Raw genomic sequence first — 24,804 nt, forward strand, 5'->3', positions numbered from 1 at the left:
TTTAATAAACAGCCCCATTTACTGCATGAAGGAGCCAGACTTCAGAAGGGAGAGGTCAACAAGCTGGGCAAACTGAGATCCCAGTGATCTGCTGTGTCTCCAGGGCAGGCCCCCTCCTGCAGGGAATTAGGGGTGCAACTCCAGCTCTGTTCCCTGCTTCTCCCAAGGAATGAGTGACACACACAGCTTTTGAAAGATGGCACCTGGGCCAAGGCTGGGTCACAGCATTTTTCAGTTCTACTCTTGATCTCTGACAGGTGAAGCAGAGCTTGCTCTGTTGTCATTGTCTGTGTCACACCTGTTCTGTAGTCTCCCAAAGATTTGGCTTATGCTTGTCAATAATAAATAATAAAGCACACCCATCTGTTTTAATGTTTTGCCTACACACTGTACCATTGGCTGAAATAAAGCAAACGGTGATAATTTCAAACAAAATTTCACATAAGAAGACCTACAGACTTCTCCTTTCCTCCTCTTTTAACTGACCACAGATCTTTGCCTTTCTTTGTTCTTTCCCTTCCCCACCACCTTTTTTCTCCATCAGTGATAAGGTGACAAAAAAGTAGAGAAACAAGAAAAAAGAGAGAGAAAGGGAAAATAGGAAAAAAATACGGGAGTTTGTATGAAATTTATGATACAGCACTCTTTGAAAATCTGTGTCATTAGGAAAAAAAAATGCAAATTAATTCTTTTTCATCTGTCTCCAATTATCTTTTACATTTAGCAGCTGCAAAGACTAAAACCATAACCTCCAAGTCAGAGCACAGAAACCAGGAGTGTGTCACCGTTTGCTGAACATGTGATAAGTAATTTGACCCTTGAACTAACACTATAGGGCACATCTGGAAATAGCCACTTTGGGGTGATATCAGTCACTAAGAAACCAAACTTCCTGGTGAGAGCAACTTTCTAGAGAGCTCTTTGGCACTGCTCAAAACTCCCCTAAATTTACCCTTCCTGCCTACAAAATGTTCAATAGAAGTTTGCCCTGCATTAGGGTCCCAGCAAAACAATTTGTGACTACATTTCTTCTCAGAAATAAATTGAGCTTAACTTATTTATTTAACTCTTAAATTAAGCAGGACTGGTAATGAATGTGCCCCATCACCCTTTCCATCCTCAGAGTGCAGAGGAGCCAGACTGCACTGAAAGAGCAGAGCCATTCTCAGCAGGGCTGTTGTCTGGGGCAGAAGCCTGTTTTCATCCCAAATCCCTTCTTCTTGCCCTCCAAACAAGCTTTGCACCCTTTTCTCTGTAAGCTGGAGAAGTCAGGGTGATGTGGATCTTATAAACATGTACACAGTGCAGCATGTGAGCAATCTGTGCAGGGGCAGAGGGAAAATTTAATCCGAGTGCCCTCATGTCAAAGAAAAGTTTGCAGCGGCCAAGTCCCAGTCGCTCATGAATGCTGGCTCCTGAGAGCAGAGCAGAAGGAGCAGGAAGGTAAGTGCAGGGCACCTCGGAGACAAAAGGGCTGAAAACAAAATGAAAACAAAAAAAAAAATCAATTCAGCTGAACCCAGGCAGGGCAGGCAAAGAACAAAGGGTCAGAAGACAAAGCTGGAAACAATAGACCAGCAAGATTAATATCAGTTGTGAGGAAGAGCTGGGGCACTGCTGAAGGAGGATGGAAAGGGCTTAAATTATAAAAGCTAGAAGAGATCCCTAATTGTGAATTCTGACCTGCAGCTTGATCAGCACAGCTCTCACACATTGCTGCACTGACTGAAAGGCCTCATCTCAACTTAGATTCCTTGAAGGCAATGATGGTCACTTATCAGAGCCCTTTCTTTGCCATTAACAACAGAGCCATGCAAATGAGATCAAAAGACAACCCCAGACTTCCTGTGGTTTTTGTATCTTTGTCCTGAGTTTTGCATATTTATTTCCTGCCTTGGCCCAGAGAAGATCTGGTACCTGGGGGCAAAACTGCTCCCCAAAAGTGTAGGACTTACTGCCCATGGCCATGCAGAGCAATAAATACAAAAAATGACCCTGATAACTGGGCAGACATGGATAAGCACCTTCAGAATCCACACAGGCTGCAATTTTTAGTGGGAAAAACAGGCCATATTAAGGAAAGCCAAGGGATCATGATGTCCAGGTGAATCAGTATTTTCTCTTTTTCTTATCCTCAGACATCAGCAAAGTGCCACAGTGTGTACAAATATGATGTGCTCTGCCCTAGAGGGAGGTTGGAAGGGCTGGGAGGAAATGCTCTTTAAGCCAATGTTATCCAAAAGTACGAGCAGTCAAGAAACATTGCAAAACCAGGATGCTGAAGAGATTAATTGGGCAATCTCACATGGAGACAAAACAAATTTGCCTGCTGTTGTACAGTGAAGCCCTTCTCAGTTCTCCCCCTTGAAGACCAAGGGCTCCTTTAGCTCAGTGATTACTGTAAAGAGGATTAGTTAAGCAGAGGTAGTCAAAGGTGTGCTCTGGGCAAAGGGCAAACAGAATCAAACAAAGCCACTTGACATTTCTTAGCTGTGCAGGCAAAGCTGACCTTGCTGTCCCAGGGCTGAGGAGTTACTGGAAGCAGAAAGATGAGCACACAGGGCAGGGCTGGAGAGGGGTGAGCCTGCCTGACCAGACCAGCTTTCTGTTCCTGCTGCTGCAGACTGAATGGAAGAGGTGGGACAGCAACCTCTGCTGTTGGTGGGGAGGGAGATGTGTCAGCCACAGATAACACAGCTCCTCCCCTGGGGACAGCTCAGGTCTCCAGAGCCCTGGGGATTTCTCTGCTGCTGCAAACAGCAGCACCCAGTCCATGCACAGCTCCCCTCCACACCCTGCCACCATCACACCTTCTCTTCTCTGCAGGAGCTCCAGAAAACACGTGTTGTGAGGGAGTGAATCACATAACTCTGCAGCCAGAGAAATTTAAACTCATTATAAGCTCAGGAACCCAGGTGTATAACCTCTCATACCTGCCTGACACCACAGTGAATTGATTCAAAGCCTTGGTATCCTGCAACAACCAATGCCACGCTGGGTAGCAGGAATTCCTCTAACAGTCTGTTTACATCAACACGGCTTTAAAAGGAGCTTTTATTTCCATTACTCCAATATGGATGCTTTATTATTCTCAGAACAACCTTTCTCCCTCCTGGGATACTTCACACTAAAATCTCATCCAGGAGATTTACAAGGGACAGACAATAGTGTTTTTCATGTTGCTTTAGAAGTCAGGGAGAGTGTGTTTCCCTTTGTGTTAAAACTTAGGAACTATGCACTTAAGGAAAAAAAAAAATCTCGGTGGGAAGGATGAATGCAATCTAAGAACTTTAAGAGAGCCCTGCAGCTCATTTCATGGTTGGGCTGTTGAATTCTGTTGCCTTTGTTTGCTTCTCATCATTTGGTTTCCTGAACTCCTGTAAAAGAGACCATGAACTGCAGCTCCTGCTCACCACGTTCCCTCACTGCTCCTAAGTGCTGAGCTGCTCCTGAAAGCACAGGAGTGTTCCCAAACTCTCCTGACACAACTCGTGCACGTCCTTGTCTGGATGCAGAACACCATTCACTTTATGGAAAGATTCTGCTCTTCTTTTGGCCAAGAACAGTCACCTCTAGGGTGGAACTCCAGGGGATGCACTTTCCTCTGGACTGCAGCCAGAAAAGATTTGCATAGGATACAGTCAGTACTGAAAGGGAATGGAAGCTTTGTGTCTTCATAAAAAATATAAAAAATATCCTTCAAGGAGAGCTTCTGTGTTACTCAGTTCTCTCCAGTCTTAGCAATGCTGCCCACAAAGAAACACTTTTCCAGAAGCACTGGAAAAGGGCCCCAAAAAAAGCATTCCTGAACCAGAGAGCACTTATTCCTTGGTTGCATGGCCATGGCAAACCCCCTCCTGCACCCAGATATGCCTTACAAACACATCCAGAGAGGAATTGCAGACTAAGCCTTTATACATATGGAGTCTAGAAGTAGCCAGGACAGCATAAGTGTTTGCTTCCATTCTCTTTCATTTGGCAGCAAAGACAGAAGTGAGACTTGACAGTAATATAACAAACAGGCATTTATAGGATTCCTATTCCCCATGGAATCGTATTTTGTTTCCGCCTCTGGTAGAAAACTTAGCTTAGAAACGAAGATGAATTGGCTTGCTAGACAGAAGAATAAAACAGATAAAGTGAGATGCAAGCCATACATTTATTCAGATGCACATTCAGCCTGAAAGGAAATCTGGCAGATGATGTCCCCAAGCTTCTGAGGACCCAGTCATTACCTCCACAGGAATTTCTAGGTGTAGTGCTTTTTTCTCCAGTACAGCTGCTGTTACCAAAAGCATCTTATACCAATGGCTACAGAACTCAGCTCCTTTCCCTTGGGAGAAATTTATACCCTGGAGAGAGCTAAGCAAGGTCATCACCTCTGTTACTTCAGAAAGGTTATTTTCACGTGTAAAGGCTGCATTTACACTTGCATGTAAAACATGTCCTGGCCTCCAGTTACTATCACTTAAGTCCTAAAGCTCAAAAGACTTATGCTTAATAAAAGAAACAGAAAAGCAGTTTCTAACCCTGAGAGTTTATTCTTCCTCTTTCTTCATAAGAAAACACAGAGTCTGGGTAAAATTCCAAGTAGAAGAAATAAGATTCAAGAGGACACTTCTCACACTTATGACTGTGTTTCCCACAAGAAATAAAAAACAAAAATCCCAAACAAAATAACAAAATAAACTAAAGAACCCCCATAACACAACAACAAATACCCCACCCAAGCCACATTTATTCTATTTTAGCTCTCCTGCTAACTCCTTCAGGTTTCATGCAGGATCAAATTCAAAGAATTTGAAGGCACTGCCTCCACAAAACAAACTAAAAAACAGCTTTAAGAGGCCACTTTGGAATCTGTAGGAATTAAATCCTTCATAGCACCTGGAGCATCCTGGTGACATAGAGAGCAAGTTCAATTACCCACTAGCCCAGAGTTATAGTGCAACAGCAGAACTTGAGAGACAGCTGCTGGGAGACTTGTTTTTGGGCAGTCTGTTGCCTGCTATTCCACTCTTTAAACTTAGAATCAATTTTTTTTATACAAATTTTCAGATTTTTTTTCCCTTACCCTCTGCTGGCAAGTGGGTGAGGGTTAAAAAAACAGACAAAGAATGCAAACAGAAAATCAACAGACTTTGCCTAGTGTAATCTTTTTTTTCATTTCATATCATCTGATATAAGGTGAAGCAAGAGGGAGCATTCTTTTAAGCAGCTATAAAGAAAAAAAAGATTGATCAAAAAGTAATTTTTCTTATGGAAAAGAGACCCAGGTGTCTGTTTTTCTTATATTTTCTTTTTAATGGCTGTTCCCTTTTCAGCCTGTAAGATTCAAGGTCAGCTCCAGGTCAAATTGCTGAGCCTGAGATACTCAGCAACTTCCAATCCAGCTGTGGGATTTCTCTCCCCCCTGTATTGCACTGGGTTTTCCATTCTGGCATCCCATCCTGGAAAACCCTATTAGAGGCTAGGAATTTTCATTTCTGCTTTTAGATGGCATGGTGGATGCCACACTGGCAAATCAACAAATGACATAACAGAAGATGCTAAATCAATGAGTGAAATACATGTCTTGGTACATCTAGACATGTTTATCCTTGAACTTCCTGACTGCTGGCAAAAGTCAGAGCATACAGGATAAACTGAAACATAGGAGTGTGTCCTACAGCTTTCTGTGTGTGTGAATAGTGAGGGACAGCTGCTTTCATCCCACAAAGAAAATAAAATCTAGGAAACACAGGGAAAAAAATAAGACTCTGGGAATATTGGGGGCTAAAAATACCCCTATTGCCAGATCTTGGATAAAACCCAAGCCTTTTGAAAGGTGCCTTTTGGCCAGTGTTTGTAGGGTAAGGGCTTGCACAGATTTTACACACATTAGTCCAGTGTTACCTGACATCTGTAAGAGTTAATTTGCCTTTACAGTCAGGTAAGGAAGAGAAAACAGCACATATTTTCTTAAATGAAAATACTGTGGGGGAGAAAAATGAGGAAAAATATCAAAGAAAGGAAAATAATCTAAACCCACAACTTCAGAAAAGCCCCTCAGAAATCTGAACAGCCCAAGAGAGATGAGTTCAGGCTGTGAGATGAATTTGCACTTCTTTGTGCTCACTACAAAGGCCCTCCAGGAGCAGCAGTGATTCCAATTGGTTAAAAAATGGTCTGTAAGAGCAAAGTGAAAACAAATCTTCTTAATCTTGGGCCTTACTCCTACTTATTCATCCCTAAAAGTGGTACTGACATCGATGCTCATGGTGACCATCACCATCTAAGGAGAGCACCACCCTACCTTTGGATGTGAAAGGTACTCATGTGAATATTCTGAATATACTCTCGGATGACTGGGCCTCCATTTCCAGCCCTGAGCTCCACCACAAGCAGTTAAGAACCACCAGGAAAACTTCCTAAAAAGGCTAACCATTGTACTAACCCTTCAAAGACCAAAACAGAAACAAAAGGCTCTTAATCCATCTTTTTATGAAGAGGCCCTCCAGGGTTTTGTCTGCCTTTTAAGGAACTGAACTGCAGCTCGGCAGCTGCAGCACATGTGAAATATTACAGCATTTGTTTGTAACTGCTGGATGAGGTGCCTGATGATTCTAGGGAGGTCTGGCTACTGCTGCAAGCACTCCACAGTTGGAAGGTGACAGAAATGTGCATCCAGGTTTAAAATACTTGCACATTTGCAGGAATGAAGGGCATTTATATCCAAAATTCACTTTTCAGTGGATTCTTCATAGAATATGAAGAAGCATGACAGAGAAACAATTTTGAGCAGAGAGATGACAAGCTTTTTTTTTCCCCACAGGAACATAAAACCCTTACTTATTCATAATACGTGGGTAAAGTGGAGGACGAAGGATGAAAACACAGGAATGAGCATCTCCTGATGTATTAAAGCTAGAAAACTTGCTTCTCAGGAACCTTGACTAGTCAAAAAAACCCAAAACAATGGGGGCTGTAATAGGTAGCTTCAGTCAGGCCCCAGGAAGCTCCTGTTTGGAATATACGCTAAAAATCCTCAGCAGAGACAAGGCCAAAGAGGGCAGGAAGGAAACTGGCCAGCTCAAAGACAGCTAGAAAAAATGATCTTCATCTTCAGGCTTTAAAGAAGACAAGGACTGAACTGAACAAAACCAAAAATCAACAGGAAAAAGTAAGAAATAAAAAAAATATAAAGCTTTTAGCTCATTCTCTATTCCCCTATGGAATGGTTCTCCAAGCTTGGGCAGTCACAGTTCTGGTCTTCCATCCACGAGATGCTGCTTGCTCCTGGGGAATCTCTGGGATCAGTTTCCAGATCTTAATACTCCAGGTGGTAAGCATCATCAAATGTTCAAGAAGAAATCTCTCCACCAAGAAAAAAAAACAATCCTGACACGTTCCATATGCACTGAGCTGGCATCTGGATATAAAATCTGCAACACCTAACTATGCCAAAAAGCTTCCTGAGACTCCAGAAATAAAATTCCTAAGTGTGCCCTCAACTTGAATGCCAGAGGAATCTTTTTTATCCCTTCTTTTGATCCTCCCACACTAAAGTTTCCAAAGATGGAGCAAGCACCCAATTTCACATTTGGCAGCGCTGGAAACAATGCTGCAACAGCCTTGAAATGTTTGACATTTCTGCTTGTCTGGATGCTAATTCTGCACACGAGGCAGCTCTGCCTGCACGGGGCAGGGCTCAGTGCAGAGTCCAGTGCCTGTGGATCCAGAGGAGGATCCGTAAGTGCAGCCACAGCAAGTTTCTCCTGTGCTTCTCCAAAACTGATACCTTGATATCGCCTTGTTATTTTTCTTATATTTCCTGCTTTTTTGTTGTTGTTTTTTTGGGTGTGGGGGGTTCTTTGTTGTTTTTTTCTCTTACAAAGCACAAAGTTTCTGTGAGACAATCAGAGCGTGACTTCTCTCTAGCTGTTTCATCATGCTGAGCGTGCCACACGCTTTTACACATCTTTTTTTTTCCTTTTTTTTTGATTATTTCCCTTTTGAATAAACTCTCCCTTATCAAAATAAAATAACATCATTTACAAAGCACCACCTCAGCAGCATGCCTCAGCTTTCATTTCACAGGGCTATGCCAGCAGCCACAAACAGAATCAAAGCAGCCAATTAAAAATCCATATTCATTAACAAACATCATGTGTGCTATAATGCCCTGCATTGACTGTGGCACGGCAGGAGATGGGAAACTCGCTGAGTTTTCCTGCTCTCAGTCTGAAGCATTGTTTTATTAGAGGAAGGGTTTTACCTTTGCTCCTCCAGGCCAGCAAGGAGAGCGTCCTGCAAGCCCACGGGGCTGGGGCAGCAGAAGGGGCAGCTGCTGACCTTTTGCTTCAGAGAGATACCAGGCACAGCACCTTGCCAGGATGAGGAGCACTCAGAGAAGACCGTGAACACGTGCCAGACCCTCCCCACCGAGGTCTTTGGGTACCAACAGGGCCAATGGCAGCCGCGTCTGCGGCACCGTGAGCAGACAACGCAATAAACTCTGCATATGCTTGATTGATGCAACTCATCGGCTCAGCAGGGCCAGGTCCAAGCTGCTGCAGTGAATTACCAAATTGCCCTGGCTCCAGGGGAGCTGCTTTGATTTACACCATCAACACTTTACTGCTGCAGACAGTCACATGCGTAAGTACGATATTTCAGACCTATACAATGAAATTATATGAAGGCGTGCCAGGGTTATTTATTTATTTGTACCCACAAGCCTGAGATTTACAACTCTTTATAAATACAAGCTGGGCAATTTGCTTTCTATTTTTAGCAGGAATGCTTTGTGCAGGAAACAGCTGTCAGCCACTGGGAGCTGTGTTCCTCAGAGCAGCAGCTTCAGACAAAGAGAGGCCTCTTAGAATTCAGCTGGAACTAGGGTCACCGCTTTGTGATGGAAAAGAAGCTGGAGATGGTACACAGCAAGAAAAAAATAAGCAGTTAACAGAATAAACTCCAGCAAAATGGGCTGGAAAAGCTCTAAGGAAAGGACCTTTACACAAATCTATTGTATATGAGTGTGACTGTCTCATTCTTCCCAAATAGCTTCAGAGCCCAGTTCTGCCCAAGTTCAGCAAACATTCACAAGTCTTGGAGACAATCTACTCCTGCAGCCTCAAGGTTTCAGATGAGACATTCTCCTGATACCCTCGCTGTGGAAAAACCTGTCACCCTTTCAGAGCCAAAGCTATCCACACCAAAGACATGCACCATCAGCAGGAAATCAGATGCCAGCAGACCTGCCCCCTCGGTGCAGACGCTCACCTTGGCAGACGAAGGAAGAGGGCGTTTCCCCAGGATGGACCCGGGCAGTGATGAACACCACTTTCTGTTCAGCCCCTGGACGCAGGTTTGCTGCAGCAGAAAAGGGCAGGGGACAGAGGGGGGAAAGAGAGAAATGGAGATCATTAAACTGTGCCCCAGATGCAGAAGCAAACAACTGTTCATTTTGAAAGCACATCCTTTTATTAAAATCGGCCGCGCGTTATAAACAAGCACAACCCCTGAGCAGAGAGGCAGCGTCACCAGATCTCCTTCCCAGACTGCACAAGGGCTGCAGGACTCATGCCATGCAGCCAAACCTGCAACAACAAATTTAGCTCTCTTTTCAAACCCTGGGATTTACTGCAGCGAGTTTAACTGCACTGTAATTGTGCTCTCACTCGTGATAAATGTCCCCCTGGGCCACAGGAGTAGCAGTGGGGCTCCAGCCAAGGTAAAGCCAATTGCACCCTGCATTACACTTGGTACAAGCCTTGACAGTGCCAGGCAATGGCAAAGTCCTACAAATTATATTTATTAGGCTTTGCTCTGGAGGATTTAGAAGTGATTTTTTTTTTTTTTTAAATCTCATAAGTGTTTGGGACTGCATCTGCTCTAAGTGAAAAAGAAAAGTTTTAAAACAAAAAAGTATAGAAAAGAGGCCAAGATTAAATCCAGGAACCTTGTCCCGTGAAGGCATGAAAATGTGCCATTTCCCCTTCAAATTACAGATAGGTGGGAGGCAGATTTAGATTCCAACTATGCTGAATTTAGCATGGGTTAATCCCTCAGTTTTGAAACCACACCACTTTGGCCACCTGCTCCAGCCATAAACTACATGGGTCAACCAGAATCCTTTCTTTGTTTGTGCTGTGACTGCATTTAATAAACAGTAAATGAAAATTATGCTCTTTCAAAATGGGTTCTGGGAATTTTAAAGACTGTAAGAGGTCAGGACCTCAGTTAGATGTCTTATCTCAACCTGAACACACACAGCAGGGGTAATGCTAAACACGGCAGGCTCCAATTGCTAGGAGAGTTTAAATCTTTGTTTTGAAGTAAAAAGTTTACAGACTGGAAACAAAATCCAAGCTTTTTTTCTTTTTTTTTTTTTTTCTGTTTTATTTAGGTGGATGTATTGCACACATATCCAAAGCCAGACTTTTATTTTCAAAGATATGTGAGAGTCCTCAAGACCATGTCTTAGTTAATTTTTTTTAAATTTCCCAGATTCTTAGAAATGCTCCATTTTCCCCAAGGCAAATCACACCTTACAGAGCCATAGGAATAATCAATTCATTTTTTGCTGTTCTCAGGAAGCAATTGCAGCAGGTTTCTTCTTTTATTTTCTTAGCATCTCAAAGTCCTGCAGCTGCTCTCCCTATAACTCAGCCATTCGTTTGTTCTTTCTTACACCAGCTTCACCATTCTCTGATGTTTTTGAGATCCAGAGGCAAAGAAATATAAGAAAGTCTCTGCCAAACCCAGCAGCTGGTGGGGTCAATCCTCTTGGCAGAAGAAAATTGGGAGGCAGCGAAAAGGAGCACAACCCCATCAGCTAGAAGTCAATGACCATCCCACATCATTTGCATTAACATTAAGTAGTGTGGGAGGAAGGAGATAAATCAGCAAACCAACTTTAAAGAACAAAAGGAGAAGGCTGGGATCACTTTTGCAAGAGGAGATGAGTTTTTCTCCCCTCTTGGAAAACCAGCATTGCATTGGAGGGACTGTGGCTCAGCACAGATGTGATGCTCAGCAACGTGACTGCCCCTCTTTGGATCTGGAACAGCACTGGTTAGGAAACTTTTGGACAGAGGGTTGGTTTGGGGTGTTTTGTGGCTTTGGCTTTGTTTGCTTTCAACTACAAAATTGCTGTTATTTATGCTTCATAACATTTATTAGAATTGTTATTACAATCAATAATTTTCACTATGCAAGTCTATTTTAACTGGCAATAAATTAAAATCCCCACAAGTCAAGTCTGCTTTGCCCACAATGGCAATTAGTAAATAATATCCCTTTCTTTCTCTTGACCCATGAGCCTTTCCTTTTCATTTTCTCCCCCTGTCCTGGATAAGAGAGAGCAGCTGTGTGGGCATCTGGCTGCTAACCAAGGTTAACCTACTAAACAACTATAAAACACCATTTTGCTTTTTAATTTAAATGTTACATTAGAAATACATCCTATTTTCTACTTCAGGATTGAAAAGATCAATCAAAATTAAGAAGATTAGAAGTGTATAGCTTTGCTTAGTAGGTGCCAAAAGCACTTAAGCAGAATAACAGAGAGGCACATTCTATTTAGCCACAGCTTTGAGACTTGTGGAAATGCACAGAAATCTGTTGTACCACTTTTATCCTTCTGAACACCATAGCATTGAATCTTAGAAACAAAACTCTTTGAGATAAGAGTTTTTCTTGGAAAGAAAGGAAAGAAAAGTAGGCATGTCTAGAATGGTTCCTTTTTCATTTTCTGTTCTGGAAAGTATCTTGAAGATTGAAATGAACATTTTCTCTTCCCTTTGAAGGCTACCACTGTCATCATCATGGATAATATTTCCATTGACTTATGACTGAGACCTAAACAATCTGTCACTGTGTGTTACACCCTGGTGTCCTGCTACTCACCCCCTGCCATCCTGCCTCTGCTCAGAGGAGAATTCCCCTGAGCAAAGCTCTGAGCATCTGAGATCTATTCAGAACAACCATCACTAACCTCAGCATCTATTCTGGCTCTCCAGCAACCACACCACACAAATTTCACACTGAAAAGAAGCTCAATGAGCTGCAAGCAAGCAGCTCAGATCTCTTACTCTGAATATCCCTTGTGCTGTCTGGCCCACAACCCATGTTCCTTCCCCTCTAAAGCTTTGGCATGTTCAAGCCAATCACCCAAAACAACCCCACTGGCAGCACTCCCTCAGCTCTCACCCAGGAAACAGCAATTTCCACTCCTGCTTGCTTATTATGCTACTGCACCTAAAGCAGGGTTGCACAGAAAGCGTTTTCTACTTACAAAGAGAGAGTCAGATCAAATTCTAAACCTTCATGGGGAGGCAGGAAATTCAGTTAGCCATTTTAATTCAATTTTCATTTTTATGCTACTATAAAAACATGAAAATGAGAGTATTTGTATATAGCAGCTTAATGATAAGTATCTAGAAATTTCAAGCAGAAATAGTAAATTTCTGGAATTCCATTTGTACCACCAAGATGAAGTACTGTAACAGAGCTGAGGTAGAACATCACCCCTCAGCATCCAACATTTTCTGCCACCTTTTCAGACCAGAATCAGACTGCAGCTCTGTGGTTTCTTTAGGTCTTGCAGCCATGATAGCTAATGATTCAAGTTCACAAACTGGCACTGAGGATGAGAGGTCTGACTCCCAAAATCTGGTCCAGAAAGCCTTTAGGCTGCTGCCCATCAGGAGAACTCAGGAGTGAATTTCATTCCTTTACAGAAGACTTCCAAGTTGGGAAAGGTACTAGAAAAATACTGTCATCTCTGGAATACCATAAGGCTCTAATCCATAGGAATCCATCATCCTAAAAACATATGGCCAAATAACGATTTGATTTAAATACTCACATATATTTTAATAGAATGTTATCCATTGCAAACCAATTCCATATTGTCATCCTGTCTCAGGTACTTTGCAGTACGAGGTGGGCTGTTGCAAGCGTTTTTTATTCAAAACCCTGCGAGTTAAAGACTCCACAGAGGAAATCAAAACAACTCTATTGCATTACACTGCTCTGTGCCACCTCAGCTCGTTTGTGTCCAACAGAGCTGGAACATCTGTGTGGAAAGCGAACACCGGTGTCGGCGCTGCCCCAAGAGCCTCGTCTCCACCACATTAACCTGCTTTAGCAAATCAAATCCAGGCACCATTTACTGTACTCTGGTTTTTCCTAAGAGACCAGATCAGCACCTAATCCCATTTATTTTTGCTCCTTCTGGCCACAAATGTCGTTTCAGGTAAGAGCGCGCATCTCAGCAACGCGAGAGTGCGAAGGAACAGCGTTTTTGGTCACTACCAAATCCCACGGCACTTGGTGAGGTCACATTTCCTTTCTCGCCTTCTTCCAGCTGGCTTGAGCAGTACAGAGAAACTGTAAGCAGGACAGAAGGTCAAAATGATGCCATTTGTGCCACAGAGTGATGAGCAAAGACTGGGCCACGGGTTTTGGGAGTCAGACACCCACTCCTATGTAGTTTTACCTGGAACTGGAGGCAGCAGTGCTTTGTCTGCCATGCAGAAGCCACAGAAGGTCAGGTCTGTGGTGGGGCAGCAGTGCTAGAGGGGACCCTGACGGCTCAGGCACTCCCATCACCTGCACTCTGTCCTGCCCAGGCTCTTTACAGCAAAGCCTCCTCTGTGCATGGGCCATCTACTCAGCAGCGGTCCTGCATGCAATGCTCCAAACTGCATCCAAAGCCTTCCCAGCCTTGGATTTTCATTCAGGATCTGTCCTTGACTCTGTCAGGTGCTTAAGCACAAGATTTGTCTGACGGACTTGTATGGTGCTCAAAAAATGTGCTTAACCATAATTTTGGCATGAGAGCTGTGCTGAACTGGGGCCATTTCGCAGGGAGGCTGCCTCTGAGACCATTGTCACGGTGCTTTAAAGTTGGAGATCGTGCAACTATTATCCTTTATTGCCCGTTTTATGCCAAAGTCTCTCTTTCTTTTTACATTCCTCTTAAAAGTAAAGCTATTTTGGAGCATTTAATATTATTTAATCTCTTTACTCTGGCAGCACAGAAATTACAGGACCATTACAATGGTCCTGTGTGAGTGTATGCTTTATTGATGTGTATGCTGACCTAATATCAAATTGATTTTACTCAGCTTTTCTGCTGACCATGGAAAAATGCAAATTGGGTATTATATTTGCACACTAATTTTATTGGGCCCCTGTGTCTTCATAAAAAGATAAAGTTTGGGCTAATAAAAATAAAACATTTCTGGGGCTAATATAGGCAAATGTTTATGTAGGCAGGTAACAAATTGGTTTGTCATTTAGAGGAACATAAAGAGCACTAAAATCATCTTTAGGCAAAATAGATTGGTGGCTTTTGCTTAGCTTTTAGCTTTCATTTGCAAAATCAATTTAATGTAGCACAGCGTCTCAAAGAAAGGGTGACACAGGATTAAGACATTAATTGTATTCCTCCCCCATAACTCCCCTTATTCAGAGGCCCTGGGATTTGGGTTTGCTCTTGTTCAAAGCAAATTAAATATATTTCAGCAGAAAATGGGAAAAAGGAACCTTTACACTTTTGCCATGTGTGAGCATCCTATTGGGACAAACAGGGGCAGGTAGGAAAGTGGGACTCAGTGTTCTGAAGGCAGATGCTGACAGAGCTATCAACGCTTGTCAGTGCCACCAGAATCTGAAAGCGTCGTTGTATGATGTTCTTTCTGGATATGCCTTTGTTCCTCCCTCCTTTTCCCTCTCAGGCCTCTGTAGCAATGCCTTGTGCATCCCCAACGGCCTGGAGCCCTGCTGGAATGCAGCTGAGTGAACTTGGATGACAGTTTAAGCAGACAGGCATATATCAACAGCCTAACTTCTCTTTATTGAAAGGAATTGGCCTATTTACATCTCAGAGCAGGCACTATTTGTAACCAGCTCTTGGTTTTCATCCCCTCCTTCCCCTTCCCTTCCTCAGTTGCAGGGTGTTTTGGAGGGGTTCCATGTGGTGGGAGGTTACATAAACAATTTTGATGTTAATACTTGACTGCATTTTCAACTTAATAGCCCAGCAAAGGGATCTGACTGTGAAGCAAAAGGCCAGAAATATCTCCTGGTAAAATTATGTTGAAGCACAGATCGAACGCCACTGCAGAGCTATTTGCAAAATCAGAAATGGCAAATGACTACAGAGCAAGATCCCCCTTACCTCCCAGCCCCATTTGCTTGATTTTAATCTTCATTACATCTTGTAAGCAGCTATTTTTCCATTTGGGCTTTCTGATACTGGCAGCTCACTACGCTTTTGAGGGAGGAAAATTAACCACACGCAAAACCAGTCAAGATACACTCATCTTTTCTCCCTCTTCACCTCCACTAAAAAAAAACCCTCCAAAAACACTCCTAAAAACCAGAGGTTTTGTTTTTAAATTATAGATATGCATTTTAGCATTGAAACATACAGTCCTATGAACAAGAATAGAAATCTGGAGTATGAACAGCACGTTATTCGTCCTCAAACGGCCAAGGTGATGACAACTCACAATTAAGGATGCAGACAGTAGCATTTAATGTCACCTACCTGCATCACTGTCATATCATAACAGTTTAGCAGGCAGGTCCCCAGCCTGCTCTTTTTTCCCCCTCTTCTGCTTTGCTATTTATAAAGTCAGGCTGGAGTGTAGATCAACCCCTTGCCCTCCAGAGACCGGAGGCACGCAGTAAATTATGGGAAGGCTAAGTGGTACATCAAATGTGTCTCCTCAAAGCTATACATCATCTTGTTAAATTTGATGTCTAATCCCAGAACCCCAGAAATCATTCCCAAAATCCCAGAAAATGCATGTGTCCTTCAAATTATATAGAACAAGAAAGTAAAGTTTACCTGCGGGGAAAAGATAAAAAAAAGCCACCAAGACAAAAACATTCTAGACTGTCTTCATTTTACTTGAGTGCCTTTCAATGCCATTTCCTTAAATGCCACTGACTCAGAACTCACCATCTGTATTTGAATACATGAACTCTGACCTACAGTACTCTTATTTTTTTTCCCCTTGCAATAAATTACAAACTGAATAAACCAAAGCACATCCTATTTATCTCTCTCTAAAAATCTCACATCAGATAGAAATGCAGTATCTCACATATGCAGCAGCACCTCTTCAGTCACCACCAGTGACAGCAATAAAGACCTTCAGCCATTCCACAGGGTTCTCCTAACTGAGCTCCACAGCCCCTCAGCAGTGAGGAGGAGATGGAAAACTCAGGAACTGCCTGCTGCCCCAGAGGAAGCAGACCTGATCCTTTGGGAAGGAATCAATACTAACTGGGATCTTTCTTGCTCGCTCTGTTCAGAGCTAGCATCCCTCTAGAATTCTCACCATCTCAGTAGCCTTCACTTTTTACAAAGTGGTAGAAATAAAATATTCAGATGCAAGATATTTCCACCTGAAATGCTACATTACATGGGTACTTTTTGAGCTTGTCTTTAAAATCCAGGCATTCAAAAGATGATGCTAGGACCTGTTAAAAAGCAATTCTCTATCAGTTTTCTCCAGTGGAGAAGGCTATGGCTATGTTTGCTTGCTGTAAGTATGCATGGACTTAAAGATAAGAGAATAATTTATGTCAGAATTTCAGCCAAGGTAGAAAAGAGGGAATTACCACCCCCTCAAAGAGTAGTCCAGCAGCTACAGGAGCAGCCAGGACACCTTTGATCTGTTTTGGGTTTTTTTCCAGTTTTGCTGTGGCTTTGCCTGTGATTAACTTCAGTGCTCAGACTTTCCCATATAAAATCTGAGCAAAAACCATGTGCACTTCAGAACAGAATTGAGAGTCCCAGTACAGCTATTCTCAAAACTCTTGTTTCTTTGAGATGCACAGCCACATCCCTGCGCTCATCATGGATTTTTCCAAGGAAGGCAGTGCTGAAAATGACATTTATAGCTGCCATGAGATGCAATTCCAGACTCTGTGAGTCCAGCATCTCTAACCTCTCAAGGCCAATGGATAAAAATTCGGGAAAGGAACAAGCTGCAACACAACATGCAAAAATCAGGAAAGATGTTTCTGAGAAGCTGTATCTAGAAAACCTCCATTCACTGGGACTAGGTCTCATGTTATTAATTTAAGAAATGGGTAAAAAGTATAAAAGGAGGAGAACTAGGAAAAAAAGAAAAAGTTGGAGTGGCATGTAATAGTGGACAAAGCTGGAGACCTACTCAGGTCTGTCTCTGGGAGGTAAAAAACTGAAAAGCAACCAAAGTTTCAGCCTGCTGGGCTAAAATCTCAAACCTGGGGGAGCAGTGAAGCAACACAACCAACGCTGTCAGCGATTAATCTCCTGTGTTCCACCTTTTTGACACTGACCTGAACAACATTAACCCTTCTCTCTCTTATTCTTCCTAAATATTCATTGAAAAGAAGTGGGGACATGATCAATTACAGGACACAGGAGATGATTGTTTTTCTGATTTATGTGCTGCATCAGACCCTCTCTGGGCAGAAGGACAAGGACTGACAGGGTTAGGCAGAAAAAATCCTTCAGTGTACAAAACCTTGAAAGCAGTGATCCCAAGCAAGATGTGCAGGGTGTTGTGCAAGGGGTTTTGGCCTTTACTGAACTCTGACTGTGAGCTCTTCAGTAGCTGAGCCAGCGGTCAATAAAAAGCCACCTGCTGAAATGAGATTCATGAAGAGCCATGCTCCTCAGAACGTGCCACTGACCTCTCTGGGAAGCACCAACACTCTTTGGAGAGAGGCTTGAGCCCACAGGCAAGAAATAGACACCAGTGAATGGTTTCTATTTTCATATTCACTGCTTGCCTGAAATTAGAATTTGGCCCCAAACACCCAGCACCAAAAATTAATATGCTCAGTAGAGGGTCTTACACACCAAATTCAAATTTTGAAATACTTCAGCAAGGTGGGGCATGCAGACTGCCCTCAGGGCTGAAGTACATACACCCCTAAGGCAGCCAGGAGCAAATCCTTCTTTATTGTATTAGACAGGCTTCAAATCCTGTTCTTAATGTCAGCAGGATGGCAAAGATGGGGTGGAAAAGTCCCCCTGTTCACAGGCCCCTGCTTTTGTTCATTGATTCTTCAATGATTTGAATCACAGGGACATGATGTCAGGGAGTCTGTGGCTTGGGAGGAGTCAACAGCCCTAAATCAGCTCTGCTTAGTGCACTCCATTCACTGACTCCAGCACCAGCAGGTGTCACAGACATGACCTCAGACAGAAGAGCACTAAGAGTATTGGACCTGTATGATAAATCCCAGAGTCTGGCAGGAGAAAGTCCTGTCTCACCCTCGTCCTTTCCTTCAAAATGAAAGGGGTGAGATGCATGCCTGGAGTCAGGGCACTTTCCATTCTCCTTAAGGACCAACAATTAAGCAAGCTGCCATTCTTATTCAGATGCTGCTTATGACATTTTCCCCTCCGTTGCAAAAACAATTACGGCAAAGATGTTTAAATTCCAGCTGGACACATAAAACCTTCTCCCTCCCCAGCCAACCTGCCAGTTCAGTCCCCTGCTTCTCAACAAACTGAGAAGAGCTCCTCTCACAGACATGACCCTTCCCAAAGCTCCCTGTAAGCACCACATTAACTTTGTGTGCCTGCAAGTGTCCACTGATCCTAATTGTCCTTTTTGTCCCATCATTAGTTAGCAATAAATTCCAGAGGCAGTCAATCAATACAGCACGGGGCATAAGGGAAAACACATATTGTTGCCCACACCAGGCACACACCAGAAGGCTGTGAGAGCTTTGCAAAACCCATCTAGTCAGCAAACTGTTAAAACCAATTTATACACACTCACACTCTCTCTCTCTCAAGGCAATAAGCCTATGGAGAATTTTAATTAAAGTCAAAGGAGCCTTTAAAAGTGGAGGGGGAGAAATCTAGCACAGCGAGAAATAAATTAATAAAAACACGCTCCAAGTTGAAGCTCAAGGGGATCACGCTCAGTCATCATTTATTTAAAGGATGGGACACGTCAAAGAGAGGAATGTCAAGTGGGAGATGCTGTGAAGCAGCAGAGGACAGAAAAGGGGCTGACGAACTGCATGCCACAGCTCCTGTAGCAGATCATTTTTTGTCACGTAGGTTATACTTGTGGCAGGCCACCTGCTGCTTGATATTCACTAGCTCTCAAAGTTAGGCGCTGAAATATCTGTAATCCCTTTCACAGCTGGTCTGGGAAGGACCTTTTATAGCTCATCTAGACCATCCTTATCTGGTCAGCACCCAGTTCCTGGAGAAAATTATTCCTCTCAACCTGAGGGTATTTTTCTCGGTATTTAGCCAACAGTTTCTTTCACTGAATTTCATTATATTTTGTCACTTGCTTCTTCCCTTGGTGTTTATATCTTTTTAAAATTACTTAATTTTTTTATGCATTGTTCTAGCTTTTTCTTGGGCTACTCCAGAGGAACTGACTGACCCCTCCAGATGAATTTGACATGTAGGCAAACCACAGATCTGTTCAATTCTCATGTTCCAGAGCTCAGAGGAGAATCCTGCTCTTCACCTGTCGATTTTGCAGCCACCAAATCATATCTTGTAGCTTTTTCCATAGCAAAGCGAAGAGATTTCTTCACTCGGGGCCGGCTGCAAACAGCAGTGCCACATTTCTTAACTTTAACAACTCCCAGTATCAGCTGCTGGAGCAGCTTCTCATCACCTCTGCCTGCCTTCTAACAGCTCAGTGGAGTGTAAGGTGCTTGTGTGGATCCGTGTCCTCAGCAGCCTCCTGGCCACCAGCCTGTGGCCAAGGGAATTTACTTCTAGTTGGGGCCGTGTCTAAACATCCCCAGCATCAGAAGCAAATTAATCACCCATAATAAATCGTGTGTTTGTACTGGAAACCCATCCACTCTCAGCCTTCAGCCACAAGAATTATGGAGATCCAATAGTGACTGCCTATCCTGACACTCATTATCTTATTTAGAGAGTCTTCTGCTGTCTATTTTCCAGCTAGATCCCTCGGTAGAAACAAAAGTTTCATGGACTAATAAGACCCCACATTAGTTTCCATTTAAAAGCATGGAAACATAACTCATTTCCAATATAGAAAAAAAATTCCAATTATTCAAAACATTAATAAGTATATTTGATAGTCAATGTAAATTGAATTATGTTTTGCCCTTTCCCATAAAGCAAACCAAAACACCCTTTTCATGGAAAGAGGGTTAGAAAGGTTAAAAAAAAATGAAGAAAGTCAAAGTCATTATATTCCAATCAAACTTGATAAATATGTAAATTACAGCAACTAAACAATTGTCTTTGACAAATGGCTTCCACATAATGGATTTTTCATAGTAATGAGGCTACAGTGCAATTGTTTCTTTAAAGCCTTACATTTCTCATTAATAAAAAGTGAGTCAGTGTGCATAATGGGCATATTTACAAAAAAAAAATAAATAAATTAAGAAGCAAAAAATTTTTCAGACATCAGTTGACATCACAGAGGGATGCCTGAGATGGTGTCATTGCTTCCATCAGCACTGACATGTTGTTGACTACTCTTTAATTATTTAGCTTGAACCTGAGGAGCTACTCAGTGCCAAAAGCAAGCCCAGGACTTTGCCACTTGCAATTCACTTGGGGTTTGTTTATCCTCCCAGACCATCAAAGGGACCAGCTGCCTGTGCTACACAGGCCCTGCAACACCTACAAAAATGGCAAAACAAGCAAGAAAATCACTTGATGATATAGGAGTAACTTCTGTGGCCACCAACATCTTCCTGCCCCATTGAGTCCACTGGCATTGCAGACCATGTCAACCATCACAGCACCTGTGAATCTCCCCACCTTTCTATGCAGTTGGAAAACTGCTCCAAAGGGAAAGATTCATGGAAGACAATGACCCTGGATCACACAGGACTGCTTTCAGCTGCCTCATCATTGTCCTCAGAACATCCCAGTGCTCAGCAAGGCATCTCTAAGCTTCTTGCTCTTGATTTCTGTTCACTTGATGCATTTTGGAATGACAGAAGGGCAGCATCCAATGTGGTTTGAGCCTGAAACAGTTTCCCCACGTAAAGGAGCAAGGAGTGCAGAGAAATCATCTCCAGAACCACAGAGGCTCCCTTGCCATGCTGGCTTTAGCAGGACCAGAGCACTCAGGGTCCCCCTTAGTGCAGGCTGCTGGCAACCAACCAGCCAGTTGCTGCCAGCCCTGAGCCTGCTCTTCCATCACCACGGTCCAAGGCCTACAGCTGAAATGGACTTCTCTCGACTTTTCCAAAGGCATTTCCTCTGCAGTGCTGTTTCCCCACCCCCATCCTGATTTAAATAGAAAAAACAGACTAATTAAAAGGGGAGTGCAAAAGATTAATCCATTTTTCCAAGTTCTCTAACTCCCCCATCTTGTGCATTATCTCATGTCACCCTGGTGCTAACAGGGTTTATATATTCTGTATCGTACAAAAATCCCTGAGCAAGGACAGGGAGAATATCAACATGCATGCCTCCATCATTTAATACAATTTTGGCTGTTCAGCCCTTCCTGTTTGAGGGAGGACTGCATCCACATCCCCTCACTGTAAGGAATTCTGCCACCTGGCATTTGAATTCCTGAGCCAAGGATGCATAACTGAATTTATATTTACTCCCAAACACCCTCTGTGCACCCAAGGGTCAGCCAGTACAGGGTGGTGGTAGATCAAAGACTCTAATGCAGATTTTAAGTTATTTAAAGTAAAAACAAACCTTCTCACCCCAATCTGTTGAAAGTAAATAAGGGTGAAGAAGGGAAAACACAGCCAGGGGGAATGTCAGTGGGAAATAAGGACAGAGGAGGTGGAAGAGAGGACTGTTTATAACTCTTCTCATAAGCCTATAAACCCTGGCTATATCTCTGCATGCATGCATTTCTTTAGCTGATACAGGATGCATACTCCATGTAATGCTATTCTTGTGAGCCAAGAAAATCTGCATGTAATACAGCAGGAGAATGCTAATGACCTTCAGCTGAGCTGGAATCCAGCAGTACTTCCCTTTATCAAAGGTAGCTTCAGAGCCAGCAGTCAACCTTGGGGCTCCTCATGGAGCTGAAAACCAGTGAATACAACATGACCACGCACATCCCAGTTTGTGCTAAGTGTCCCCCAGTTGTACAGGAGTTGGTAATTCTTCCCAAATACCCCTCAGGCTACGGAAAAGGAGATTTTCAGGAAGCACTTTGTCAGTAAGAGAAAAGCAATTTCAAGCCCATTCAAGTGATGAATCCTTGAAGCAATATGGGTTAACAGCTCATCCAGCACAGACCACTGAGTGGTTGGAACAACCACCAGCAAAACATCTGTACCCCAACTCCCCACACCTCCCTGGCCCCAGCAGGCTGGGAGGACACTCCCTGGTCTTACCTAGGCCTCTGATGAAAGCTGTGTGTTACCCAACCATACTGTTCTCCAGGCAAAAATATTGGAGAGATTTGGAGCTTTTTCAGATGAAAGAAAAATTAATAGGGATACTCCAGACAAGTGGAAGACTTAACTCTTCTGTCCTTACGAGTATGTGACACAAAAGCTCGATTTGAATGAAAAGTTAAGTCAGCACTTGCGCTGTCTTCTTGGTTCATGAACTGATTTAGGAGAAACAGAGAACAGATTAGTCCTAATTTGCTTTATCTTTGCATTCCCAATCTATTGATTATAATAATTGTAGAAGCTATCTTCCCATTAGCCACAGTTATTACCATACAGAGCACATGCAAAAGCCAGCGTGGATTTAAGTGGTTTTGTTTCCAGAGTGTTGGTTTAATGTAGCCCTGCACATTTCTGAGGTACAGAAAGAAAAAAGAGAGTTTCCATGCCATTAAATTCAAGCAGATTTTTCTCATCATTGCAGAATTTAAGCTTTCAAACCAGATGTGTCCACAGTGATGATATTTAGGACTGAACCCTGGAGAGGCTTTTCAGAAGCTGTCAGGACTGAGCCCAGACCACTGTCCTAGTTTTGAGAAAGCTTCTAAAATGATGGAAAACTTTCTGAAGGTCATTGTCCTCTATCAAACACATAATGTAGCACTGTCTGAATATGGGGAGAGAAGTCAAAAATCCTGTGTTCTTTCAGTTGCTCTTCCACTGAACTGATGAGTAACCTTTCAAAAGACATTCAGGAATAAATCCGCAAACAGATTTAGCCACTAAAGTCGCCTAAATCCCATTTAAGTCCATAGTTTAGATCTTCAAAAACTGCATTCAGCTGTCACCTAGTTCAGGAGATGTCAGTATCCATAGGCAACCAGAGTTCCTCCTTTGGCCAAGTCTTCCAGAGATCCATTTACCTCTGCCTCTCCTGCTAGTTTTAATAGATATTCCCAAATTGTACCTAAGGGAAGAGCACCACAAAAATCAGAGGTAAAAAAACAGTGGCAACAATCTCCGAGTTTTCAATACCTATACAATAAGGAGACTTGGCCAGCATCAGGAAAGTCTCCAGGCAAAACCCATTATTTAGGCTGAAGACACCTGAAACCACCTTTGCAATTCCAGGAGTATCCTAAATACATTACACAGGAGAATTATTTTTTTTTAAGTACATAGCATTAAATAGCACATGCACCAGAATTCTGTTTTCCGTCCTTCCACACTGACACCCTGAATAGAAGATTACTGATCCTGATTGCTCTTGCTCAACAGCTAATCCAGTGAATATTGACTTAGGTGACAAAGAAAAGCAGCTTCAGCGTGAAGACATAAGACATCCCCAAAGCCTGAAGACTGGGGTTCTCTGAAGGCTCAAATTCAGAACAGGTTTGGAAAACCTAAAATGACAGGGGGTGTGTTAAAATACTGTTTCCCTATCCCAGCTCTCCCCTGATTTGTCTGTGCAACTTCAGGAGGGAGGTCAGAGTGAGAGGACCTTCCCATGCTGACAGAAGATGGGATCTGAAAACAGAGACAGAATTCAAGGACTGTCCTTGAGCACACTCTACTTGACCACCTTGAGTTAACTGGGTTTTTTTAAACCTTATTTTGGGCTTTTTCTGGGAGCACAGGTGGCTGCTGAAAAACTGATGGCTACTTTAAGCAGCAGGTCAGGAACCTCCCAAACTGAGTGGTGAGGCACAGGATGCCCAGAGAAGCTGTGGCTGCCCCATCCCTGAAATGTTCAAGGCTGAACAGGGCTCTGAGCAACCTGGGATAGTGGAAGGTGTCACTGCCCATGGCAGGGGGCTGGAATGAGGTGATCTTTAAGGTTTTTCCAACCCAGACCATTCTATGAAGAAAATTGCCATAGGGACTGTATATACCCACCTGATATTTTTTGATGTGTTTTCACAACTCTTGCTTTATTTTCCTCCATTTTGAAAGCACTAGTAATGATTATCTGGTTTTATACATTGATTTGAGATCCTTGAATCAAATAAAACCTTTACATCTCTTTGCATCTATTACTAAAGCCAAATGATGCCTGTTTCTTCTCTTCCCTGTAAAACAATCTGGAAAGTGCTTTCCCAAAATCTGCACTTTGATCATGCAGTATTTTATCTACAAAAATGCATATCTTAGGTTTTTAGGGTATTTTTTTTTTCTTGGATGGATAGAAGACATCAGAAGAGGGAGAAAAAAAAATCCCAAAACAAACCATCATCAAACCTTTCCTGGGAATTTTTTTTGTTGTGTTCCTTTCCTACTCCTCTAGCTGTGGGTCACATATATAAGTGGCTTTTCATGGCAACATCCAAAATTATACCAATATAAATCAATAGTAGATATATTTTAGTTCCACTTTTAATATGCCATTCAGTTTTATTTTATTTTTTTTAATAGAAAAAGAGAACCTGAGCTGCATATAAATGGGTCACAGTACCTCATGTTTAC

The 24,804-nt window shown here is 42.8% G+C and overlaps 1 protein-coding gene across 1 annotated transcript in view; it reads right to left on the minus strand.

The window, feature by feature from the left end:
- LOC102112919 (AGBL carboxypeptidase 4) overlaps positions 1-24,804 on the minus strand; it is an 878,734-nt gene that overhangs the window by 195,637 nt on the left and 658,293 nt on the right. Inside the window, exon 7 of the mRNA XM_014250851.2 lies at positions 9,268-9,357. Within this exon, the coding sequence (XP_014106326.2) occupies positions 9,268-9,357 (90 nt within the window). The remainder of the gene's footprint in view (positions 1-9,267; positions 9,358-24,804) is intronic.

This window comes from Pseudopodoces humilis, chromosome 10 (assembly GCF_049639895.1).
Source record: "Pseudopodoces humilis isolate 2021_Gansu_Grassland_sample_001 chromosome 10, ASM4963989v1, whole genome shotgun sequence".
NCBI classification, from domain to species: domain Eukaryota; kingdom Metazoa; phylum Chordata; class Aves; order Passeriformes; family Paridae; genus Pseudopodoces; species Pseudopodoces humilis.